Here is a 22,324-nt window from a genome sequence, read left to right on the forward strand (position 1 = left end):
CTTTTACTGTCTATGGGTTAAAGACACAGAAGCTGTTTGTGTGAAGAGTCTCAGTCAGACTGTGTGAGGAGGATGCGGTGTTCTTCAGAAGAGAGGGAGAGACGGATTTAAGGAGAGTAAACTTCAGAATTCCTTCATGTTCTTTTTTTTTTTACTAAGACTAAATAATGTTGGTTTTGTAGATGTTGAAATCCAGAGACAAGATAACTTCATTCTGTTGTGTCCTCCCTGTTTACTCCACAATCTGATGCAACAACAGTGTGATTATATGTTCATAAACTATTAAAACCATTGATGTCCCTCTTTGCAGAACTCAAACTAACTTTGGAGTTAAGGACACAGAAGTCTGCTTGTGTGAGGAGGCAGTTTTCTCAGCTTCTTTGGAAGAGAGGGAAAGACCGTTTAAGGCAAGTAAACTTCATAATTCATTGTTATCAGTTTTTTTTTTTTTACTAAGAGTAAAATAATGTTTTTTTTTCTGTAGATGTTGAAAACCAGATACATAGGAGAGCATCATTCTTTTGAGATTTTATGTAAGTTATTTTTAGAAAATAAATGGTTCTGTTGTCTCCTGTCGGTGTACTTCACATTTTGATGCAACAACAGCATGATTACGTGCTCATTTCATTAAAACCATTGATGTCTGTGTTTTTCATCGCAGAACTCAAACCAGCTTTGGAGTTGTCTGATTTGGAGAGTCATCATTCTTGTTCTTCCCTCTTAAAGGAAAAGTATCTTGTGAAGATGATGATCACTTGCTGTGATCATCATTGTCACACAGGGAGGAACTCACCAGGGTTGTCGTCATGGATAGCTGATTTCAGAAGGCCCTTGGCATCCTCGGAGCTCCAGGGACTGACCACCTTCAGACCGGGAACGTGTCCATACCAGGCTGCATAGCTCTGGGAGTGCTGAGCCGCCACACCGTGCACAGCTCCATTGGGCCCGCGGAACACCATCGAGACGGGCTGCAGGCCGCCAGACATGTAGTAGGTCTTGGCGGCAGAATTGATGATATGATCAATGGATTGCATGGAGAAGTTGAAGGACATGTACTCAACAATGGCCTCAAACCGACCTGAAATAGGATGTGATGGGATAGATTGGAAACAGTCTCACATTCTTTTATCAATGTTACAGGAAAACTCACCATGGCAGCACCAGCAGTGATGCCAGCAAAGCCCATCTGAATGGAAAGATCAGGAAATTTTATTGAACATAATTGAAAACAAACATAGATGAATTTTGGACAAGTTTATCATCATTCTTACCTCTGCAATTGGTGTGTCAATGATGCGTTTGTCACCGTACTTCTTCCAAAGGCCTTTGCTAACCTGCAACCCAACACAAGCAACTTAATTTGGGTATCTTTGATAAGTGAAGTATCATAAAATTATTTGCATCTAACCTTGTATACACCGTCATACTGTGCGACTTCCTCTCCGAGGAGCAAAACCCGTTCATCCCTCTCCATCTCCTCATTCATGGCCTGCTTGAGGGCATCTCGAACTGTTACCTGCAACATTAAAATGCTATTAATTTTACAGGTGCAGGTCATATAATTAGAATATCATCAAAAATGTCTTTCTTTCACTAATTCCATTCAAAAAGTGAAACTTGTATATTCATTCATTACACACAGACTGATATATTTCAAATGTTTATTTCTTTTCATTTTGATGATTATAACTGACAACTAAGGAAAATCCCAAATTCGTATCTCAGAAAATTAGAATATTGTGAAAAGGTTCAATATTGAAGACACCTGGTGCCACACTCTGATCAGCTAATTAACTCAAAACACCTGCAAAGTATTTAAATGGTCTCTCAGTCTAGCTCTGTAGGCTACACAGGGAAGACTGCTGGCTTGACACAAGGAGGGCTAGTCAAGTCATTTTTATTGTTAAAGCACATTTAAAGCACATTTAAGCAGCAACAACGTTGAACCAAAGTGCTGCACATTTAAAACAAGGCAAATAACAATAAAGAATAAAAATGAAATTTAAGAGCAGATTTAAAACTTGTCAGTGAAGGAGCAAGCCTCACATTAATAGGCAGGCTATTCCAGTGTCTGGGAGCTGTGGCAGCGAATGCACGCCCACCTTTAGTTTTGTAGTGACAATGAGGGATGGTTAAAAGAGACTGACTACCCGATCTCAGAGCCCTTTGAGGAGAGTAAGGAATTAAAAGATCGCAGATGTATTTTGGTGCTTTGCCAGACACAGCCTTGTAAACAAGAACAACAATTTTAAAATGGATCTTGAGCTGTACTGGAAGCCAGTGAAGGGATGCTAAAATAAGAGTGATGTGATCCCTCTTTTAAGTACCGGTGAGAAGCCTCGCTGCAGCGTTTTGCACAATTTGTAAATGGGAGATTGCAGCTTTAGGCAAGCCGCTATAGAGTTGCAATAGTCCAAGCACGAAGTTATAAAGGCGTGGATTACGGTTTCCAAATCTTTATAAGACAGGACATTTTTTTATTTTTATGACTATGCTGACCTAAAATCAGAATTTAACTTTTGCTCTTATTTAATTGCAAAAAATTATTAGCCATCCAACATTTTATCTTTTCAAAACAGTCAGAGAGCGTGTCCATAGCAGTTGTACGAGATCTTATTTTTCTTAAAGATGGAACCCAGGGGCAACATATACAGTGAGAAAAATAACAGGCCTAAAATGGACCCTTGGGGAATGCCGCAAGACAAGGGAACTGACCGAGAAGAGACACTTCCAATGCTCACTGAAAAGGTTCTATCCTTCAAATAGGAGGAAAACCACTGCAACGCAACCCCCTGTATACCCACCACCTTTTCCAATCTGTGTAACAAAATGCTATGGTCGATTGTATCAAATGCAGCACTGAAGTCCAATAGGACTAGCAATGCACAGGAGCCAGAATCTAGAAGTTGCAGCAGATCATCACTGACTTTCAACAGTGCGGTTTCCATACTGTGCAGTGATCTAAAACCGGATTGAAACGTATCTAAAGTATTAGACAAGTTAACAAATGAATTTAGCTGGGAAAAGAAAACTCTCTCTAAAAGTTTTGAAATAAAAGGCAGCTTTGAAATGGATCGGTAATTACTGAGAATAGAGGGGGCAAGATTTGGTTTCTTGAGCAGGGGGTGGACCACTGCATGTTTAAAGCTAGATGGGACCACTCCATTTGCTAAGGAGCTATTGATGATAGATAATACAGCCGGACTTAGGGTTGCAAACACTTCCTTAAAAAGGTGAGCCGGGATCACATTCGACTCACAGCTTGAGGACAATAACAGCAAGCACCACTGAGGACACAGGGTGAAAACAAGTTAGCAAATCAGTCGTGAAATCATTAACAGGAGTCTCATAAGATGATGGTTTAATTGTAGATTTAATATCCAGTATTTTGTTTACAAAAAAAATTTTTTTTTACGCACACTCACAACTTTCCAAAGATGGTTCCAAGGAGGTGGAAGGAAGAGGATTTAGTATAGAATTTATTGTCTTAAACAGCATCTGAGGTCGATTTAGCATTTTCATTTATAAGATTAGAAAGAAATACAGATTACGCCTCTTTGACTGTCTTCTGGTAGGTTGTTAAACAGTCTCTTAAACACTCATATGAGACCTGGAGTTTATCTTTCTTCAATTTTTGCTCAGCCTTACGACACTCTTGTCTAAGAAAGCGGGTGGTATCGTTTATCCACGGCTGAGTAGATCCCCTTCCCTTTGCTTTCCTAGGCACAAGGGGAGCAACGAAATCTAGGCAGATAGAAAAAGACTTAGTAAAAACCTCCACCATCTCATCGTTGTTTAAACTGCTGAAGAAGACAGCATCCACAAAATTTGTGTGAAAATGTTTGGAAAATAAGCTGGCTGTCAATGATTTAAGAAGTTGAGAAAAACTTACAGGCTGATGGCATATGGGAAGAGGAGATGCATAAACAGATTCAAACACAATTGGCAGATGGTCTGAAAGGGTGGCATCAATAACTTTAAAATTCTTTATGGGAAACCCATATGAAAACACCAAATCCAACGTATGCCCCAAATTATGAGTAGGGTTAAAAACAAATTGTGACAGACTTAGAGATTCAATAAGGCATACAAACTCTTTCACCAGAGGTTTGAATGTTCAACAGAGATGAATGTTAAAATCCCCAAGAATCAGCAGTCTATCACATTGAAACACAATGTTAGAAAGGAACTCAGAGAACTGTTGAATAAAATCCTTATTAAATTTCGGAGGTCTATAAACAAGTGCACATAAAACAGGGCCCCCTTTATCAATTCTCGTTAACTGCACTTCAAAGCTGGAATACACATCAGTAATTAATTGTTTGTTTTTAAAATTGTTTTTAAAAACAGTTGCAACACCTCCACCCTGGCCAGAATGCCTAGAAGTGCTAAAAAATGCACAGTCCGGTGGAGAAAGTTCGCCGAGTGGTAATAATTCGTCCTGCTTCAACAATGTTTCAGTTATGAATAACACATCAAGAGAATTTGTATTAAAAAAGTCATTCAAAACAATGACAGAGATCTAATATTAATCAGTGCCATCCTCACTATCTGTGGTTCAGCCCCTTACAGCACTTGGAGATAAAAACCTAACTGGACAAAAATTCATAGGGTCTGGATCGCAGTCTGGATTTCAACTGGCGTGATGAAATTACTGGGATGTAATTGGCATCTGGGGAGGCAAACTTCTTGCCTCCATAGAGACCGCGTCTAGATCCATGGTGAACGTACAGAGGATGGCATAGAATTTCCAAGGAGTGTGTTGAAACAAATGTGACCTACCGATACAAAGAGCGGAGAAGGCTTCATCCTCATAAAATTAAATTCATGAAACACCCAGAGTATAGCACCAAACAATAACTCTATAATAAAACCAAAGCTAAGCAAACAATACCAGTAACAATTAAAAAACAATAATTCAAATAAAAATGAATCTGGGAGCAGTGGCAGTCAGGCATGCCAGCATGTGCTCAAACCGAAATGCAACTACAAATCCACTCTAAGGCAAGACATTGTAAAAGAGGCTGGCTGTTCACAGAGCTCTGTGTCCAAGCACATTAATAGAGAGGCGAAAAGATGCGGTAGAAAAAAAGTGTACAAGTAATAGGGATAACCGCACCCTGGAGAGGATTGTGAAACAAAACCCATTCAAAAGTGTGTTGGAGATTCACAAAGAGTGGACTGCAGCTGGAGTCAGTGCTTCAAGAACCACTAAGCACAGATGTATGCAAGACATGGGTTTCAGCCACACTTGAACATTAGGACCTGGGATCTTGTGCAGCGCCCCTGGGTGTGTGTGTGCATTTATCAATCTGCGTGTAGGATGTACTTTTATCTTTAAAAAAGCTTATACAAGTATATGTAAAACACGGTGGCCAGAATTGAATTGCATTCACCTAGTTTATTTGTGATAACATGATGGCTCAGATAGAGCATTCAAATGCTTTCTCGCACTGTTACATGGTAACAAACTTGTCCAAACTAAGCACACATTTGTAAACAAATGAAATCAGTAACAATGTCATGTATTGATTAGTATCCTAGCATTCATTTAGTGTTGTAATATATACATGCATGTTCTGTAAGGCTGCAGTGAAACGATATGTATTGTGGAAAGCGATGTGAAAATAAATATGAAAATGAATATTTGCGTAGAGATACACAGAAAGTGAAATATCCATTAAAAGCCTTCCAGGACATCTTGGCGACAAACCATGAGAAGTACGTAAGTGACACTGTTTGTCTTGCTTCAGTTTAACCAGAAAGGTTAATTGCATCCAGACTGCGAAATGCACTCGGCGCCATGTCTTTTGAACATGCAGCATCAGTTAGAGCGACGGGAAGACTACTTTTAATGTTCTTCGTAAGTTTGCACCTCAGTCACATTAAAACTGTAATTCTAATCACAGATTATTATTATTTTTATTATTTTAAATACTGCAGCTTTTGCTTTTTTTGCTAGACTTAAAATGTAAATGATTGTTTCGCCCGAGCTGAGATTTAAAAATGGCGCTACCGGAAATGCTTCAGGACCACACATGCGCAGTAGTGTTCCAACGCCTTTGTGATCGTTTACGTCTTTGAAATCATAGATCTAAATGATAATTTTAATTATTACATGTATATTGAACTTCTTCAGGGTTGGGCCATTTACTAGGCTTTTCCCCTCGCCATTGCATTGTAACTACTTCAGAGATCACTGTTCCCAGCTATTTTGGCCTACCATCAAATGTCTGACCTCTTTAGAAAGCCGAGACCCTGTAGTTTATTAGGAAATAATCAGAATAATTGTGTGAAGTACTGGCACAGAGCTATAGAGGCTAAAATATATTTGTTTCTTTCTGTTGGATAACAAGCAATTCAACTGACCACATTTCAGCCCTCTAGGTCACTTGATATGATTTTAGAAACACAACTGAGCCCAAGCACCAGGTCTTGTGAAACTGTGTGCAAAAGAAGATTAATATAGAATGAAATATGAGTACTGTAGACCATTTATTTGCCAAGGTATGCTCATTGTGTAAAATGCCCTATGGAAACTCCCCACATGACCTTTGGTAACCCAAAATGCATACTGACAATAAAAGGCTTACTGTTTGGCAACCTGTTGGTGTAGAAGCATAATCCTGGTCTCAAAGGGGTTCTGTCAGGGGTTCTGATATAGAATCACTACACAAAATATGGAATAATTACACAAAAGTATTATAAAAGTGACATTTATTTGAAATAAAAATAGGTACAAGATTCCCCATTACAAATATTCATAAAGAAATGCTGCATGTTGAAATCCCCACCCTGTAGAGAGAACTACTGTTTAAAAAAAGTGACCCAAAAAACATAGCTTGGGCTTATGCCCTTTGAAAAGGACAGTTTTATTGAGCTTTTGTCGCATGTTGTTGCTCTGTAAGGTAAGGTTAGTCATTTTAGCAATGTGGTGCAGCCTTAGCTTAAAAAACAGGGACACGACTAATGTTAACAGCGTATGGTGGTGGCTATCTATGCCATACTGCATTTCACAGATGTGCTCCGATGTACACGTCCTCTCGCAGTTTGCTGGGCTGTGATCGTCTGGTACTGGCTGATGCCTGACGAATGACCCTCTCTGCTGCCCTGATGATCCTCACTGTGCCTCCTGATGGAATCACCAGACCTCCATTGTGTTTTAAAGTCAGCAGGTGGTAGCTCTGGTCCTTGATAACAGATGGGGATGGAAGATCTTCTCCTGCTGCAGAGGACATATCTACAGCTGACAGGCTTGTTCAGGTGTCGATGACAGCTGGTAGTGACTCTGGGTGACAAGATGGCCGCCGGGGATGACATTAGACTCCGCTGTAAGACATTTAACCTTTATGTATATCTAATTTTGATATAGTCTATAAAAAGATTGCCCTTGAATGCCCAATATCAGTCTGACCGCAACTGCCGATCTGTCATGTTTCAGCTTCACTGATTGGCCGCTATCCTATACCGATTTCACAACTCGCCCTCTGATTGGTTGAAACCGCATGCATAACAGTCTAGACCCCAGACAGAGGACACAGTCAAACATGGCTTATCTGAGATCTATCCTGCGTTCAGGGAAGGTATTTGTGTGGAAATATGACACATTAGCAACATATTACGCTCATAACAATGAGATGAGGGTTTTGAGACTGATATGGCATTGTGTTTGTCTTTCAGAATGCCGTTCCAGCGGTTTTGCGGCGGGAGTTTCACAGGACGCTGCAGGCTGCGATGCAGGTCAGAGATGCTGCTCTCACCTTAAACAGATGCTGCATGACACTAAACACTAAAGCTTCAGAAAACACCTGTAAATTGTGTTGAATATTAGTATGTGTTTGGGTGTGTGCTGTGGTAAAACCATAGACTGTAAAAAAAAAAAAAAATTCACCCCCTCACAGTTGTCATGAAGGGTAAAATTTGCTTAAATCTTTTTAAAACAAAGCTGTAAACGGTTTTTTTTCTGCTGTAAAATTGGGCATTTTAACATGGGGAGTCTATGGGACTGACTCCCTTTTGCAGCCAGCCTCAAGCGGCCAGTCGATGAATTGCAGTTTTAGCCACTAACTGCAGAACCAAAACACTTACATCACAGCAGTCTCAGGACAGCAGCGTCAAGCCGGAAGTGGGCGGAGCAAAAGTTATCATACTAGGCATAGCGCCTCGTAGTGTTTTGGATGGAAATGGCAATTGTATTTATATAACACTATTTACTACCCAGAGTTGACCAGTGTGCTTTACAACATACTATCTGAAAACAGCAATAACACAATGAAAAATAAATGTTAAACCAAGAACTTTAAATTTTAAAAAATTAAATTAACGTTAATCTACGTTGATGTCAAGTCAGCATATTATTATAAAGATTTAATCAGATGATAGATAGATGAGGTAGATAGACAAGAGGAAGCTTGATGATTTTAATATTTGAATTTTTTTATATTATAATTACAGAATACACATTATCATAAATAATTAGCAAAATATTTTAGAAAAGAAGGGAAAAAAAGAAAATAAAACAAATGTTAAAACAAAACAGCAACTCATTAAACAATAATTATAAAAATTTATAAAATAAAAATAAAATAAATCAAAACTAAAAAAACATGCAGTTTATTTTGAGGCCCCTTTTGTCCATGTACTCACTGAGAAAGCTGTCCATGTTATCCTTGTATTGGAATTGAAAACAAAAGGTTATTTGGCCAATTGTAGGTCATTTTTTTCATACCAAAATATAAAGTATTTGTAGTCTGGACAGAGAAAAACTTATGCAAGAAAAAGACACCTTTCAAGTATAAAATCTTTCAAGACACCACCATTTTAGTATTATTGCCGGCAGCCATATCACCCTGGAGTCCAAGACCGGTTTCCCACTGAAGCTTAGCAGGGCTGAGCCTGGTCAGTACCTGGATGGGTGACCTCCTGGGAAAACTAGGGACTTTACCCAGGAACTAGGGACTTTGGCTTGATACTCGGTGTGTTTCCACTGCAGGAACCAGAAACTGAATAAAGTTCCGGGTAAAAAAATGCCCCTAAGAAAGTCCCTGCTGGCGAGGTGGTACTTTTTCAAAGTTCCGGAACTTTCTGGGGCGGGACTTGGGCGCAAACATCCTGATTGGTTGAGTTCAAGCAGCATTGGTTGAGTTCAACCACCATTTATTCGGGTTCATTTTCAAAATATTACTGTTATTGTGTCATGAAATGTAATTTTAAAAGTATTTAAGGTGAGAATGTAATTGTTTAAAACTCAAATCTGTGGTTTATTTATAAAGACAGCGCCTATTTAAAAATGTGTTTCGCCGATCTCGGTGACAGTGAGCTCCACGTGATCAGCGGGAGCTCAGTGATCATCTATCCGCCGAGAGCAGCCTCACCTCGGTTAGACCTTCTGATATGTGCCGCTGGCTCTTTAGTGGTTAAACATAACATATAATTATGTTTTGGGTAAATCTAACAGGTTATCTTTGGTTTGTATTCATTTTATCTATACGTTAAAATGAAAATAAAAAAGGCAAATGTATATAATATTTTGTTTCATTGTAATGGCTGTATATATACACATATCCCTGAACTAAGAACATTTCTGCAGCTGTTATTATGCTTAAATGAAAACAAAAGGGTTGGTATTTGATATCATATTATGTTTTATTGTAAATATACAGAGAGGAAAATTGCAGTAGACAATGCGAGCTGACTGATGTTATCAAGTACGCTGCAGTTTGCAGATTTACCGGTTTTGCGTCGTCGTGGACATCCCACTCCCGAGTCGAATGCACAAAGTCTGAACTACCGAGGATGCACGTCCAAAATCATCACACATTGTACTGAGAAATGCATGCAGATCTACGTCACCAGTCTATTTGCCTAATCTTCCCGGTACTTTAGACCGCGGTGGAAACACAGAGAGCAGCAGGTCTGGGGGGAAAATAGTTCCTGAGGAAAAAAGTTCCTGGTACAAATGTTCCTAGTAATTTCGGGTTGCTGCTGGAAGAGGTGCTAGGTGAGGCCAGCACGGGGTGCTTACCCTGTGGTCTGTGTGGGTCCTAGTGGCCAGTGTAGTGTTGTGGACACTATACTGTCAACAAGCACCGTCCTTCGGATGAGACGTTAAACCGAGGTCCTTACTCTCTGTGGTCATTAAAGATCCCAGGTGTGACCTCGGCATCCTGGCTACATTCGTCCATTGGCCTCTGACCATCATTGCCTCCTAACAATCGCCATATCTGCTGATTGGCTTCATCACTCTGTCTCCTCTCCACCAGTAAGCTGGTGTGTGGTGGGCCTTCTGGCGCACTATGCTGCTGTCGCATTATCCAGGTGGATGCTGCACACTGGTGGTGGATGAGGAGATAACCCCTGACAATGTAAAGTGCTTTGAGTGCCTATAAATGTAATGAATTATTATTATTATTATTAGACACAAATCAAACTGACAAATAAGGAAAACCAAATATTAATATATAATTAATTTGAATTAAGTCCCATTTATCTTTTTAAACAACAACTTACATCTGTGAAATCAAAGGGCATCTCAAGGACCATATTTACAGAGCATAATTGAAAAAAATCTACTTAATACAGAGGTCAAGGAAAGCACTTTTGTTTTCCATTCTAATGATAATGAAGTTTTATATATACAGTAGTGGTGAGCGATACTGCAAAATTTGGTATCGATCCCATACCAAATACATATAGGGTCAGTATTGCCGATACCGCTACCAATACGATACTTTTTACTTAAAAAAAATACTTTTGTATAGGGATGGATTTCCCTCCTCATTTCTTCATTTTTGTAGCTCAGCATTTTCCTTGTCATGTGTTTTTAAGTGTTTGTATAGGTTTGTAGTTTTGCCACAGTATCGAACGCTCTTTTTACATGTATCACAAGTTGCAGTATTATCATTTAGTGGCGTAAAATAGCTCCACACAATGCTTCTCTCCCTCTCAGCCATCCTGATCTCTCATTCAATGTGCTATCAGTTTCGCTCACTCAGTTCGCTGCTCCTTGGCACGTTGTGTCAGTTAGTCATGTGACGACACAACAATGAATCACAGCAGAGCAGCAGGAGGGGGAGGAGTAGCAAAGTGGGCCAGGATGTGAAAGCACTGTTTGCTCAGGATTTCGTGGATTTTGCTCACAAAATCCAAGATGGCGCCGAGTTGCGAGCTCCGAGTAAACTTTTTTGTTTGTTTTACTTGTTTTTTTTTGTTGTTCTATGTTTTGGATGTTGTTTGTATAACGGTCTATGACAGACGCACGCTTCTAAGCATAGGTTTCTATGTTGCAAAACGCAAACCGGACTTTGAGTTCTTGAACGCTGGCACCTTGTTTACAGACACTGCATCAGAGCCCTTTGTCTGGACTGAGGTGGGGGATTTTGTTTCTTTATCAACAACTTGTGGTGTGGTGAGAGGAACCTACACTCTATTAAATCCTTCTGCTCCCCTGATCTGGAATTTCAAATGCTTCTGTGTCGACCATTCTGGCTACCGAGGGAATTCACAGCGATCATAATCACAGCTGTTTACATTCCCCCTCAAGCCAACACAGTCCAGGCACTCAAGGAACTGTATGGCAATATAAGTTAGCAGGAAACCACATACCCAGATGCAGCGTTTATTGTTATGGGGGACTTTAACAAAGCCAACTTCAGAAAAATAGCATCAAAATATTTTCAACACATCACCATAAAGAAGCGTGGTGATCGTGCACTGGACCACTGTTACTCTCCTTTTCCGGGACGCCTACAAATCTCTCCCCCGCCCACCTTTCGGCAAATCGGATCACTCTTCCATTCTGCTGCTGCCTGCTTATAGGCAGAAACTGAAACGGGAAGCACCCGCCCTCAGGACAATCCAATGCTGGTCAGACCAATCAGACGCTATACTACAGGACTGTTTCGATCACATGGACTGGGACATGTTCCGGGCAGCGTCTGATGACAACATAGAGGTGTACTCCGAAACTTTAACGTGTTTCATCAGGAAGTGTGTAGAAGATGTAGTGCCGACAAAAACAACAAGCATCTACCCCAACCAAAAACCGTGGATTAATAGCGATGTTCGAGCAGCCTTATCAGCGCGGACATCTGCTTTTAAATTCGGGAGCGCAGATGATCGCAAACAAGCCAGTCACAATCTCAGAAAATCCATCAAAGCCTCAAAAAGACAATATAAAAATGAAGTTGAAGAACAATTCAACACCAACGATGCAAGAAGCATGTGGCAGGGCATCAATAACATCACAGACTTTAAAGGGAATAAACAAGCTACTGTGAACATTGCCGCCTCTCTACCAGATGAGCTAAATAACTTTTTTGCCCATTCCGAGGCTCACAACACCGCCAACACAGAGAGTGCTCCTGCGGCTGCTGCAGAAGATGTTAGTGCACTCTCCGTCTCTGTCGCGGATGTAACCCCATCCTTCCAATGGGTTAAATATCCAAAAAGCTGCGGGTCAAGATGGCATCCCAGGCTGTTTACGCGGTGGGGGCTTGAAGTCCGTAATGGTCTGTATCCCCTGCCACAGGCTCAGTGTCTCTGCTGTCACTGAATTGATGGGCTGTCCTCCTGGAGTACTGTCTCTTAGCCTCTCTGATGCAGCAGGAGAGGTTAGCCCTGGCTGTCCTCAGGCCCACCTCATCTCCAGCTCTTAAGGCAGCATTCTGTGTCTTCAGAGGTCTGTAGACCTCTCCTGTCATCCACGCCTTCTGATTGGCCCGGACAGTGATAGTCTTTGTGACCGTTACATAATCAATACACTTGTTCATGTAGGCAGTGACAGTCTCTGAGTACTCTTGGAGGTATGTGGTGTTATTGTATGTGGCAGCCTGCTTAAACATATTCCACTCAGTGGTGTGAAAACAGTCCTGAAGAGCCTCTGACGACCCTTCCAGCCACACTTGTATCCTTTTTGTGAACTGGTTTGGCGACTTTAATGAGTGGTCTGTATGCAGGCATTAGCATGACAGAGCTCCTGCTAACTGATGTGCTGGTACAGTTAATTTAGCGCATCGTTCCTGTTGCTGTTGTTCTGAGAAATGTAAACAGAAACGAGCAGTATGGCAGTATATTCCCTCTGCAGATAGAAAGGCTGGCACTTAATAATCATAAACTCCACCAAGGGTGAGCAGTGTTTGCAGATCACAACACCATCATGGCACAACACGTCATTGATGTAAACACAAAGCCCGCTGACATGAGTTTTTCCTCCCGCGACAAGAGCTCTGTCCCCTCCATAGCATGTCAGCTGATCGAGTTGAATAACGCCGTCTGGAATGCTGTTGCTAAGCCATGTTTCCTTTAACACAAAAACACAGCAGTGTCTTACAGTCCTCTGAGTTGAGTGTAGTAATTGGATGTAGTCCATGTTTATTGTCCAAAGAGCATATGTTAGCCAGTAATGGGATGACTGGCTTGTGTCGGTTAGCCGTTAGCCTAGCCTTGATACCTCTAAGCTTTCCCCTCTTCTGCTTCTTCTGCACTCTTAAAGAAAAGTTTACGCGATGAAGACGTACAAAAAACACTGCGACTCATAAGACAAAAAACATCTGGACGTGCCGACATCGTAACATGCACATCGTAAAGTCATGTTTTTGCCACCTTATTGACTCTATTTTAAGGCATATTTTGGACATTTCACAAGTTAAAACCATTTAAATTTTTTCATGGGCAACTGATAAAGAAATAATTGCTTTTTGTTTTTAAATATTAAATACTTCTCTTGCCCTTGAATGCAATATTTCTTCTATTTGGGTTTTACCAATGTAAAGCCATGTATAATAATAATATCTTGTTTTTGGACTTCATAGGATTACCATGGCACTTTACTATGTATATTTACTATGTTTTTCCATCTACATTGGTATATAATGATTTTATGTGGATTTTGTAATGACACCATACCGTGTTATTTTTTTTTACATGTTTTTCTTTTTTTTTTTACATTGTGTTGCTATGTTTTTTTGGACATGTACTATGGTATTTCCATGCTTTTCCTTACAGTGTATTGGGTATCAAGTAAATCTCATTGTATATGAATACAATAATTACTCAGTAGCATGTTTTATATTAGAGTATCATGTGATATATGTATAATTAATAGGATTTTATTGTTGCAGGTAACAGTCCGAGATGCCATCAAGGAGGCCATGGATGAGGAGCTGGAGAGGGATGAAAGGGTTTTCCTCCTCGGAGAGGAAGTCGCACTGTTTGAAGGTGCATATAAGGTTAGATGCAAATATTTTTATGATACTTCAGTTATCAGTGATGCCCAAGAATCTTTTTCTAAAGTTGCTTGTGTTGGGTTGCAGGTTACCAGAGGCCTTTGGAAGAAGTACGGAGACAAACGCATCATTGACACACCAATTGCAGAGGTGAGAATGATGATAAACTTGTCCAAAAATCATCTATATTTGTTTTCAATTATGTTCAATAAAATTTCCTGATTTTTCAATTCAGATTGGCTTCACTGGCATCGCTGTTGGTGCTGCCATGGTGAGTTTTCCTGAAACAACATTGATAAAAAAATGTGAAACTCCATCATGTTCTCAAACTATCCCATCACATCCTATTTTAGGCTGGTTTGAGGCCCGTTGTTGAGTACATGTCCTTCAACTTCTCCATGCAATCAGTCGATCATATCATCAATTCTGCCGCCAAGACCTACTACATGTCTGGCGGCCTGCAGCCCGTCTCGATTGTGTTCCGCGGGCCCAATGGAGCTGCGCCCGGTGTGGCGGCTCAGCACGCCCAGTGCTTTGCAGCCTGGTATGGACACGTTCCCGGTCTGAAGGTGGTCAGTCCCTGGAGCGCCGAGGATGCCAAGGGCCTTCTGAAATCAGCTATCCGTGACGACAACCCTGGTGAGTTCCTCCCTGTGTGAAGAAGATGATCACAGAAAGTGAAGGCTGCTTTAACTGTCATATCATGTCTCTTTCAGTGGTGTTTTTGGAGAATGAGATAATGTATGGTGTGCCGTTTGAGATGTCTGAAGAGTCCCAGTCAAAAGACTTCCTCATCCCAATCGGAAAAGCTAAGATTGAAAGAAAAGGTGGGTGATGTATATAGTAGTAGAATTAATACTATTACATCACATATAAAACTATGCTAATCTTTTACCGGATTTCAATTATTCGGACGTTTTACTGAATGTTGTTGTCGGCGCAGCAGCAGCGCTGATCAAATGCTTCAGGAAGCGCAGATGGGGGAAGCGAGTCCGGGGCACTTGTCAGACTCAGGAAGCGTGGTTGCCTAGCATCCATCCGGCAAATCTCCGCTCTCCACCAACAAAACGGACAAACTCCTTCTTCTCTCTCGGACAAATAAGTGTTTTCTCACAATCTGCTGCTCTTGTTTCACAGAAACCTTGCTGATTGACGCCATTCCAGACAGCGCGCTCCATCTGCTGGACTTTCAGCTGTTAGAGCAGATCGAGACGCAGAATCATCAGGGAAATCGCAGTGACGGGACATGCTTTTACATCAATGAAAGGCGGTGTACAGATGTAACTGTGTTAAAGAAGATGTGCTGTTCAGATCTAGAAGTGCTTTGTTAACTCGAAGCTGTTCTATTTGCCACAGGAGTTTCACTTGTTCATTCTGGTGAGTGTTTACATCCCTCTGCAAGCGCACGTAAGCCTGGCTTTACAGAAACTCGCTGATCAGATCACAGGGACAGAACAACAACACCCGGACTCTGTTTTAATCATTTACGGGGACTTTAATGAAGTCAACCTCTCCCATGAACTGCTAAAATACAGACAGCATTTTATACATGTCCCAGCAGAGTCAATAATAAATTGGATCACTATTACACCACAATAAAGAATCCATATCACTCTGTTCCACGAGCAGCTTTGGTGCTCTCTGATCACTGCCTGGTTCATCTTATAATGACTTGCAAGCAGAAACTTAAATCTGCTGAACCTGTAGTAAAGATTGTGAAGAGATGGACCAATGAAACAGTGCAGGATTTACAAGCTTGTTTTGACCTCACTGATTGGAGTGATTTTGAAGCTGCTACCACCGATCTGGACGAACTTATAGAGACTGTGACATGCTATATTAATTTGTGTGAGGATATATGCATTCCTACCAGGATGTTTTTAACATTCAACAATAAGCCATGGTTTACAGCAAAAATCAGACATCTTCGGGCAGCTGTGGCCTAATGGTTAGAGACTTTGACTAGTTAACCGAAGGTCGCTGGTTTGAGTCTCGGTGCTGACAGGAGTTGTAGGTGGAGGGAGTGAATGAACAGCACTCTCTTCCACCCTCAATACCCGAGACTGAAGTGCCCTTGAGCAAGGCACTGAACCCCCAGTTGCTCCCTGGGTGCTGGATATATAGCTGCCCACTGCTCCAGGTTTGTGTTCACTTCTCACTGCTGTGTGTGCACTTGGATGGGTTAAATGCAGAACACCAATTCTGAGTATGGTATACCATACTTGGCAAATGTCACATTTTTTTTTTCTTTTTCAAAGAGGATGCCTACAGAAATGGGGACAGAGTCTTGTACAATCAGGACAGAAACACACTGAGCAAAGAGATTAGAGCAGCTAAAAGGACCTACGCTAAAAAGTTGGAAGACCAGTTTACTTCTAACGACTCAACTTCAGTGTGGAAAGGGCTGAGAGCCATCACACACTACAAGACATCATCCCCCTGCACTGAGGCAAATCAATGACTTGCTTATGACCTGAATGAGTTTTATTGTAGATTTGAAACCACCCACACCCATTCTGACCATCTCCCTACACAACGAGACTTAGGTCTCTGCAGAGCAAAAGTGGGCATTTATCACCTTGTGGGTGTTTTCAAACTGCTGGGTGTTTCTAGATCATGCAATCTGAATGATCCCCCTAACCCTACCCCACCCCTATACCTAACGTCATTATGAGGTCAACCAATCAGGTATCATGGTGTAAAAACACCCTGATCTTGTAACTCCCACTACTTTCCTGCAGAGACCTATACTTGTACACAACCGTTAACCGTTGAAAACTGTTACAATGTATCTTACAAGGTAACACAAGGTAACTTTGCGCTCACTTGAAATGTGTCCCCACATTAAGTCCTTGAATTTGAGGGTATTGGACCTGGAATGTCCTTGAGTTCAATATTAACCGAAGAGTGGGAACCCTGAAAAAAAACGACTTTATTCAACAATTTACGCCAGCCATTGCTTGCAATGATGAATTAATCCGCCCCACTGAGAGTAACCAGGAGGACACCTTTATATCCAGGCACACCTGTGCACCAGTGTGGCCAATTCATCTGATTACCCCTGTAAATGCCTGTAGAAGGAACACAAAACACGGCCGAAGGAGTAGTGAAGTACAGCGACTGTGACAGTGAAACTCTCCAAAATGGCACAAGGGTGATGCAGAGAAGACTAATTGTTCAACAAAGTCGTGAATTTTAGTTTTCTATTGCACACAAAAAATGTTCTCGTAGCTTCGTAAAATTACGGTAGTTTCTTTGCAGTCTATGGGAGGGCCAGAGAGCTCTTGAAATTCATCAAAAATATCTTAATTTGTGTTCTGAAGATAAACAAAGGTTTAATGGGCTTGGAACGACATGATTTTTGGGAGAACTATCCCTTTAAACAGACATATTGCGTGAAAATATTTATACATGTATATTTAGTTGAAATGTTTACTATTTTAAAAATGTAACTTTTTTGAGTATTATTTTTAATTTGAGTATTATTTTTAATTAAAAAAATCTGTAACTGCTATTGTTAATTGACATTTAATTGATGGACATTAATATTATAAATTAAATAGATTTCTGCAAATGAATGTTGTCATTTGATGCAGGAAATCACGTCACGCTGGTGTCTCATTCCCACGTGGTCAGTCGGTGTATGGATGCTGCTGCGGTCTTGGCCAAGGACGGGATCGAATGTGAGGTATGACGTTATTTTTTCATGTTGAAATAGTTTTAAGTGCCATTTCCAGTTCGGGTAAAATAGACACTTGATACACATTTTAAAGGATTCAAAAAAGCTGCTTTAATTTCATTGTAAATGAATGAACCGGTTTTGTGTTAATTTAAACTGCTGTGAAAGAAATTCTCCAAAAATTTGAGACATTTACATGTACTCTTACATTTAACATGATTTATATATACTTATTGAAAGAACTAAGACGATTTTTAAATTAAATCTTGTCTGTGTTTTCTTCTGTAGGTGATCAACCTGCGCACAATCCGGCCTATGGACATGGAAGCCATTGAAACAAGCGTATTGAAAACAAAACATCTCATCACTGTGGAGGGCGGCTGGCCTCAGTTTGGAGTCGGGGGAGAGATTCTTGCCCGAATTATGGAGGGTATTTTTCTTTTTATATTTTTGAAATGTCTTTTTTTGTTATTTATTTATCAATCAATATAACAAAAATGCTATTTGAAGTCAATTCCAGTTCAGAATGGAACACTAGCATACTGTACACTAATAGGGAAGACGTGGCCTAGTGGTTAGAGAGTTTGACTCCTAACCATAGGGTTGTGGGTTTGAGTCCCGGGCTGGCAATACCACGACTGAGGTGTCCTGAACCCCTAACTGCTCCCCGGGCGCCGCGGCATAAATGGCTGCCCACTGCTCTGGCTGTGTGTTCACAGTGTGTGTGTATGTTCATTGCACTTTGGATGGGTTAAATGCAGAGCATGAATTCTGAGTATGGGTCACCATACCTGGCTGAATGTCACGTCACTTTTTTTATTTTATTTTTTATATCTGAACAGCATGTAGTGTACACTGCTTTGCTTTTTTAGTATGAAACATATTAAAACATCAGTATGCTGTATTTTTGTTGCATGAACTCATTGTGTTGGAGGAAAAATTTAAAATTAGGAAGTGTGTCATTCCAAGAATACCATCGCTGTTTTCTCCTCTGTATATGGATTCATATTTTTTTTTTTTTTTTTATTCAAGGTCCCGGTTTCGGTTACCTTAACGCCCCTGCAGTCCGAGTCACGGGTGTAGATATTCCAATGCCATACGCCAAGCTTTTGGAGGAAAATACCTTACCGCAAATAAAGGACATCGTCTTCTCCGTCAAAAAGATGTTGAATGTTTAACATAATAGATTTTCCTACCAGGACGTGTTAAATATGAAATAATACATATTCTCTCCCATTTCTGCATCAGTGTTTTGGGAAAAAGGGTTTCCTGTTTCAGCTTGTATGGGTCTTTCTGTTACCTTCATTAAATTTACTCATTTACTCATTTTGACTCCAAAAGGAGGTTTTGTCATGACGGTAACGTTTATGGCTGTAAACAACCAAGCATGGGTATGATGCTTAAATTCTGCTGTAGGCTAAAGTAATAAAATGTTATCAAAAAGGGTTGTAAGAATGCTTGTGATTTCTTTAATCTAATTACATTTTGCAGTATTGGAAATTCAATTTGTATTGCATTTTTTCCGATACAAATCATTCCAAACTCTAAAGAAAATTACGTTTCTACAATATTTAGTAGTAGCTTAAAAGTGGTGACGGTCAGTTTATGTGCATATGACTGGTATTTAAAAAATATATAAATAAATAAATAATAATAATAATTAAGTGTAGCCATTTAAGAGAGCTTTTTAAGATTTTATTTCCAGTTTTGTAAGGTAATATTTTGCCTACTTGCAAGTAATACACAAAGAGTAATTATAATAATAATAAAAAAACATTCTAATTAAAAAAATATTATTTTGATTGACCATGAACTTTTCGAATATTTGTTTTGTGTAAATATATCTTAGAAGAGCAGTGTGAGTCCATGTAATTATAAGGATTTTAGTCTTAAATATTAAATTGTTATTAATAAATATTAGAAATTATGACACACGGTTGTATGTTTGAAAAGTTAATGATAATTTTCACAGAAATGTAAAGGTTTTCCAGCAAACACAGAATGTTCTCCTAACATTAGTTTTTGGTTTCTGTTTGGTTATTTTTTTTTAGGAACCAAATACTAACGTTAAGGAAACTTTCTTTTTAGGTAAAATAGCGTTCCAAGAATGTTGCAGGGTGGTTATTTTTATAATAACCTAAAAATAACTTATAGAGAACGTTCCCTTATGGTTATTCTCAGGTCATTTTTATAACCACATAAAACTATCTTTCCAATGAAAATGTCGCATACATTAATGTGTAATGAGATAATGACCTATAAAGAGCCCTGAAATTCATTTAATGCAGCATTTATTAAAATACAGACATTAGATCAATCAAAGCCGTCTGATAACTTCTCTATTTTACGTATGGACAGAACAGCAGAGGCCAGTAAATCCAAAGGTGGAGGAGTGTGTTTCATGATTAACAAGAAATGGTACGCCGGTAAAGTTAATTTGACGTTTGACATTCATTAGACGTTCGACTAATGATAATCATGAATATATGTCCTTTACATTGCACAAGGCTTAATTTCTAAGGGGGGGGGGGGGGGGCGGGGGGGGTTAATTACCATTTATATTAATTAAACAATTTAACTATATGACATTATAATAAAAAAACAATATTAAAATGTTCAGAAAAACATCCCTGTTATTGCAAAAAAGGTCTGGGTTTTTTTGAATTCCCATTTTATGCGTTTTATAATAATTGCATAACTTTTAACATATGCAATAATATAAATATATTGAACTACAACACCTTTTGATCTAAAGGTATCAAACCAACTGCAAAATATCGTGAATGTTATTCCGTATAATGCACAAGCACTGAATCCATATTTTTCAAATGTTTTATATACTGTACCCACTTAAATAAAATAAAAGCTGACACTGTTTGAAATAAGGCTATATCAAACCAGCTGTAAAATAATAATTGCAATATATATATGTGTGTGTGTGTACTAATCATCAGATTAATTAACTGAAAATATACAGTGGGTGTGATAACTTTAGCATAAATGGTTTTCAAGTTTCATGAATATAAATGAGTCCAGTACTGTAAAAAAATTATAATAATTGATTTATAGGGAATAATATTCTGAATATTTTACAGTTCTTTTGCTACCTTTATCTCAAACGGTGTCAGAGGTTAATTCATTTCAGTGGGTGTAGTATATTAAACATGAAAAATATGTTTTCATGATTCTGCCCTCATGTCCTTGATTTCTCTCTAGTCTTGAGGCAGGATCATGACAGACCCGTGTTTTGTGTGCAAGCACATGGCCTTGTCTTTGGGTCATGTGCTTGTGTTGTCTCGTTTCCTTGCCCCGCCCCCTTGTTATCCTTGTTCTGTCATTGTTGCTTTACCTGTGTCACCTGTTATGTTATCATTAGTGTCCCTATTTCAATCTCCTTGTGTTTGCTGTCTAGTGTGGTTCATTGTTACACTTTGAAGAAACGTAGTGAGAGCTGTGATTGTTTTTCTGTAGTGAGAGTTCCTGAGTGAAGAGTCTTTTGTTTTGTTTGTTTCTAGTCTTAGTCTTGTTAAGTTACTTGTCTATTCCCTAGTCGTTGTTTTTCCCCTCGTGGGTTTTGTTTTCCCCTTTTGTCATTAATAAACCCTGTGCGTAGTGCATTCTGTCTGCGCCTGAGTTCATCCCCGCACCCCCACGTGACAGAATGAACCGCCGAAGAAAGAACTCAGCAGACAGGATGTCCTCCAAACTTCAGCGACAACTGGAGTCCCATCAGCAATGCTGGTTGTCAACCCCCACTGACAAGAGGAAGATCACCCTTCCATTCTCGTCCCAGGGTGAGTGGATCCTGAGGAACTGGGCCCGACTATGGGAGAGTTTCTCCCAGGAGGAGCCGCAGGTTTCTCCCTCGAGGTCCCCACCTTCTGCCAAGCTGCCAGTGATCTCATAAGGTTGTGTCCTGGCCATTGCAACACTGGGGGATCAGGCTCTTCCCTCCCCGAATCCCGAGACACCTTCCACACCAATCAGTCTCTGCAAGAAATGAGGGAGACGGTTCTCGTGGGAGTCTGCCTCGGAGTCCTCAGCGTCGGAGTCAACCCTGCCTGAGACTGCCCTACCACTACCAGTCACGGCTCTTGCTGAACTTCCCCAACCAGTCACAGATCCGGCTATTGCCTCTGCACCACGGGCAAGGAGAAAGAGGAGGAAGAAGGGTTCTTCTGGTCCTCCGTCCCTGTCTCCCCCTGAGTCCGTGATGCCTCTCCAACCCATGCTGTCCCTGAGAGTGCCGTTCCTGAGCATTCTGCTTTAAGCGCGGCTCCAGAGGTTGCTCCAGAGGAGGCTGTTCCGAAGACTGCAGTGGAGAAGATTGTTCCTGAGATTACCTCAGTAAAGGAGGTTTCTGAACTAGCAACAGAGAGAACTGTGTCTGAGTCAGCAGTCGTGAGTGCTGAGGAGAGAG

General features: G+C 40.2%; 2 protein-coding genes across 3 annotated transcripts; one reads left to right on the forward strand and one right to left on the reverse strand.

Annotated features, from left to right (window-relative positions):
• Positions 1–696: 696 nt before the first annotated feature.
• Positions 697–7,238, reverse strand: LOC113079626 (pyruvate dehydrogenase E1 component subunit beta, mitochondrial-like). The gene is made up of 6 exons (XM_026251871.1): positions 7,036–7,238; positions 3,260–3,287; positions 1,409–1,516; positions 1,272–1,334; positions 1,139–1,186; positions 697–1,067 (listed from the first exon to the last, which is right to left on the reverse strand). The coding sequence occupies exons 1-6, from the start codon at positions 7,236–7,238 to the stop codon at positions 774–776; spliced, it is 744 nt and encodes a 247-aa protein (XP_026107656.1). The 3' UTR covers positions 697–773.
• Positions 7,239–7,441: 203 nt separating this feature from the next.
• On the forward strand, positions 7,442–19,206 carry LOC113079625 (pyruvate dehydrogenase E1 component subunit beta, mitochondrial-like). 2 transcript variants are annotated; one of them, XM_026251869.1, is made up of 10 exons: positions 7,447–7,583; positions 7,681–7,740; positions 14,121–14,228; positions 14,313–14,375; positions 14,461–14,496; positions 14,579–14,864; positions 14,942–15,052; positions 17,822–17,913; positions 18,193–18,334; positions 18,937–19,206. In XM_026251869.1, the coding sequence occupies exons 1-10, from the start codon at positions 7,506–7,508 to the stop codon at positions 19,080–19,082; spliced, it is 1,122 nt and encodes a 373-aa protein (XP_026107654.1). In that variant the 5' UTR covers positions 7,447–7,505; the 3' UTR covers positions 19,083–19,206. The 2 variants fall into 2 exon arrangements, with proteins under 2 accessions (XP_026107655.1, XP_026107654.1); XM_026251870.1 differs by lacking the exons at positions 18,193–18,334; positions 18,937–19,206 and adding an exon at positions 15,363–15,602 and having other exon boundaries at positions 7,442–7,583.
• Positions 19,207–22,324: the final 3,118 nt, after the last annotated feature.

The sequence above is a fragment of the Carassius auratus genome, unplaced genomic scaffold, assembly GCF_003368295.1.
Source record: "Carassius auratus strain Wakin unplaced genomic scaffold, ASM336829v1 scaf_tig00028799, whole genome shotgun sequence".
NCBI classification, from domain to species: domain Eukaryota; kingdom Metazoa; phylum Chordata; class Actinopteri; order Cypriniformes; family Cyprinidae; genus Carassius; species Carassius auratus.

Bases quoted from the DNA above. Each gene is read 5' to 3' on its own strand.
- LOC113079625 (XM_026251869.1), top strand. From the start codon at position 7,506: ATGCATAACAGTCTAGACCCCAGACAGAGGACACAGTCAAACATGGCT. The intron at 7,741-14,120 runs GTCAGAGATGCT...TTATTGTTGCAG, and splicing joins CGCTGCAGGCTGCGATGCAG to GTAACAGTCCGAGATGCCAT. The intron at 14,865-14,941 runs GTGAGTTCCTCC...TGTCTCTTTCAG, and splicing joins TATCCGTGACGACAACCCTG to TGGTGTTTTTGGAGAATGAG.
- LOC113079626 (XM_026251871.1), bottom strand. From the start codon at position 7,238: ATGTCCTCTGCAGCAGGAGAAGATCTTCCATCCCCATCTGTTATCAAG. The intron at 3,288-7,035 runs GTACATCGGAGC...CTGTGTCCTCAG, and splicing joins AGCAAACTGCGAGAGGACGT to TGGTGCTTGCTGTTATTGTC. The intron at 1,335-1,408 runs GTTAGATGCAAA...GTTGGGTTGCAG, and splicing joins AGTATGACGGTGTATACAAG to GTTAGCAAAGGCCTTTGGAA.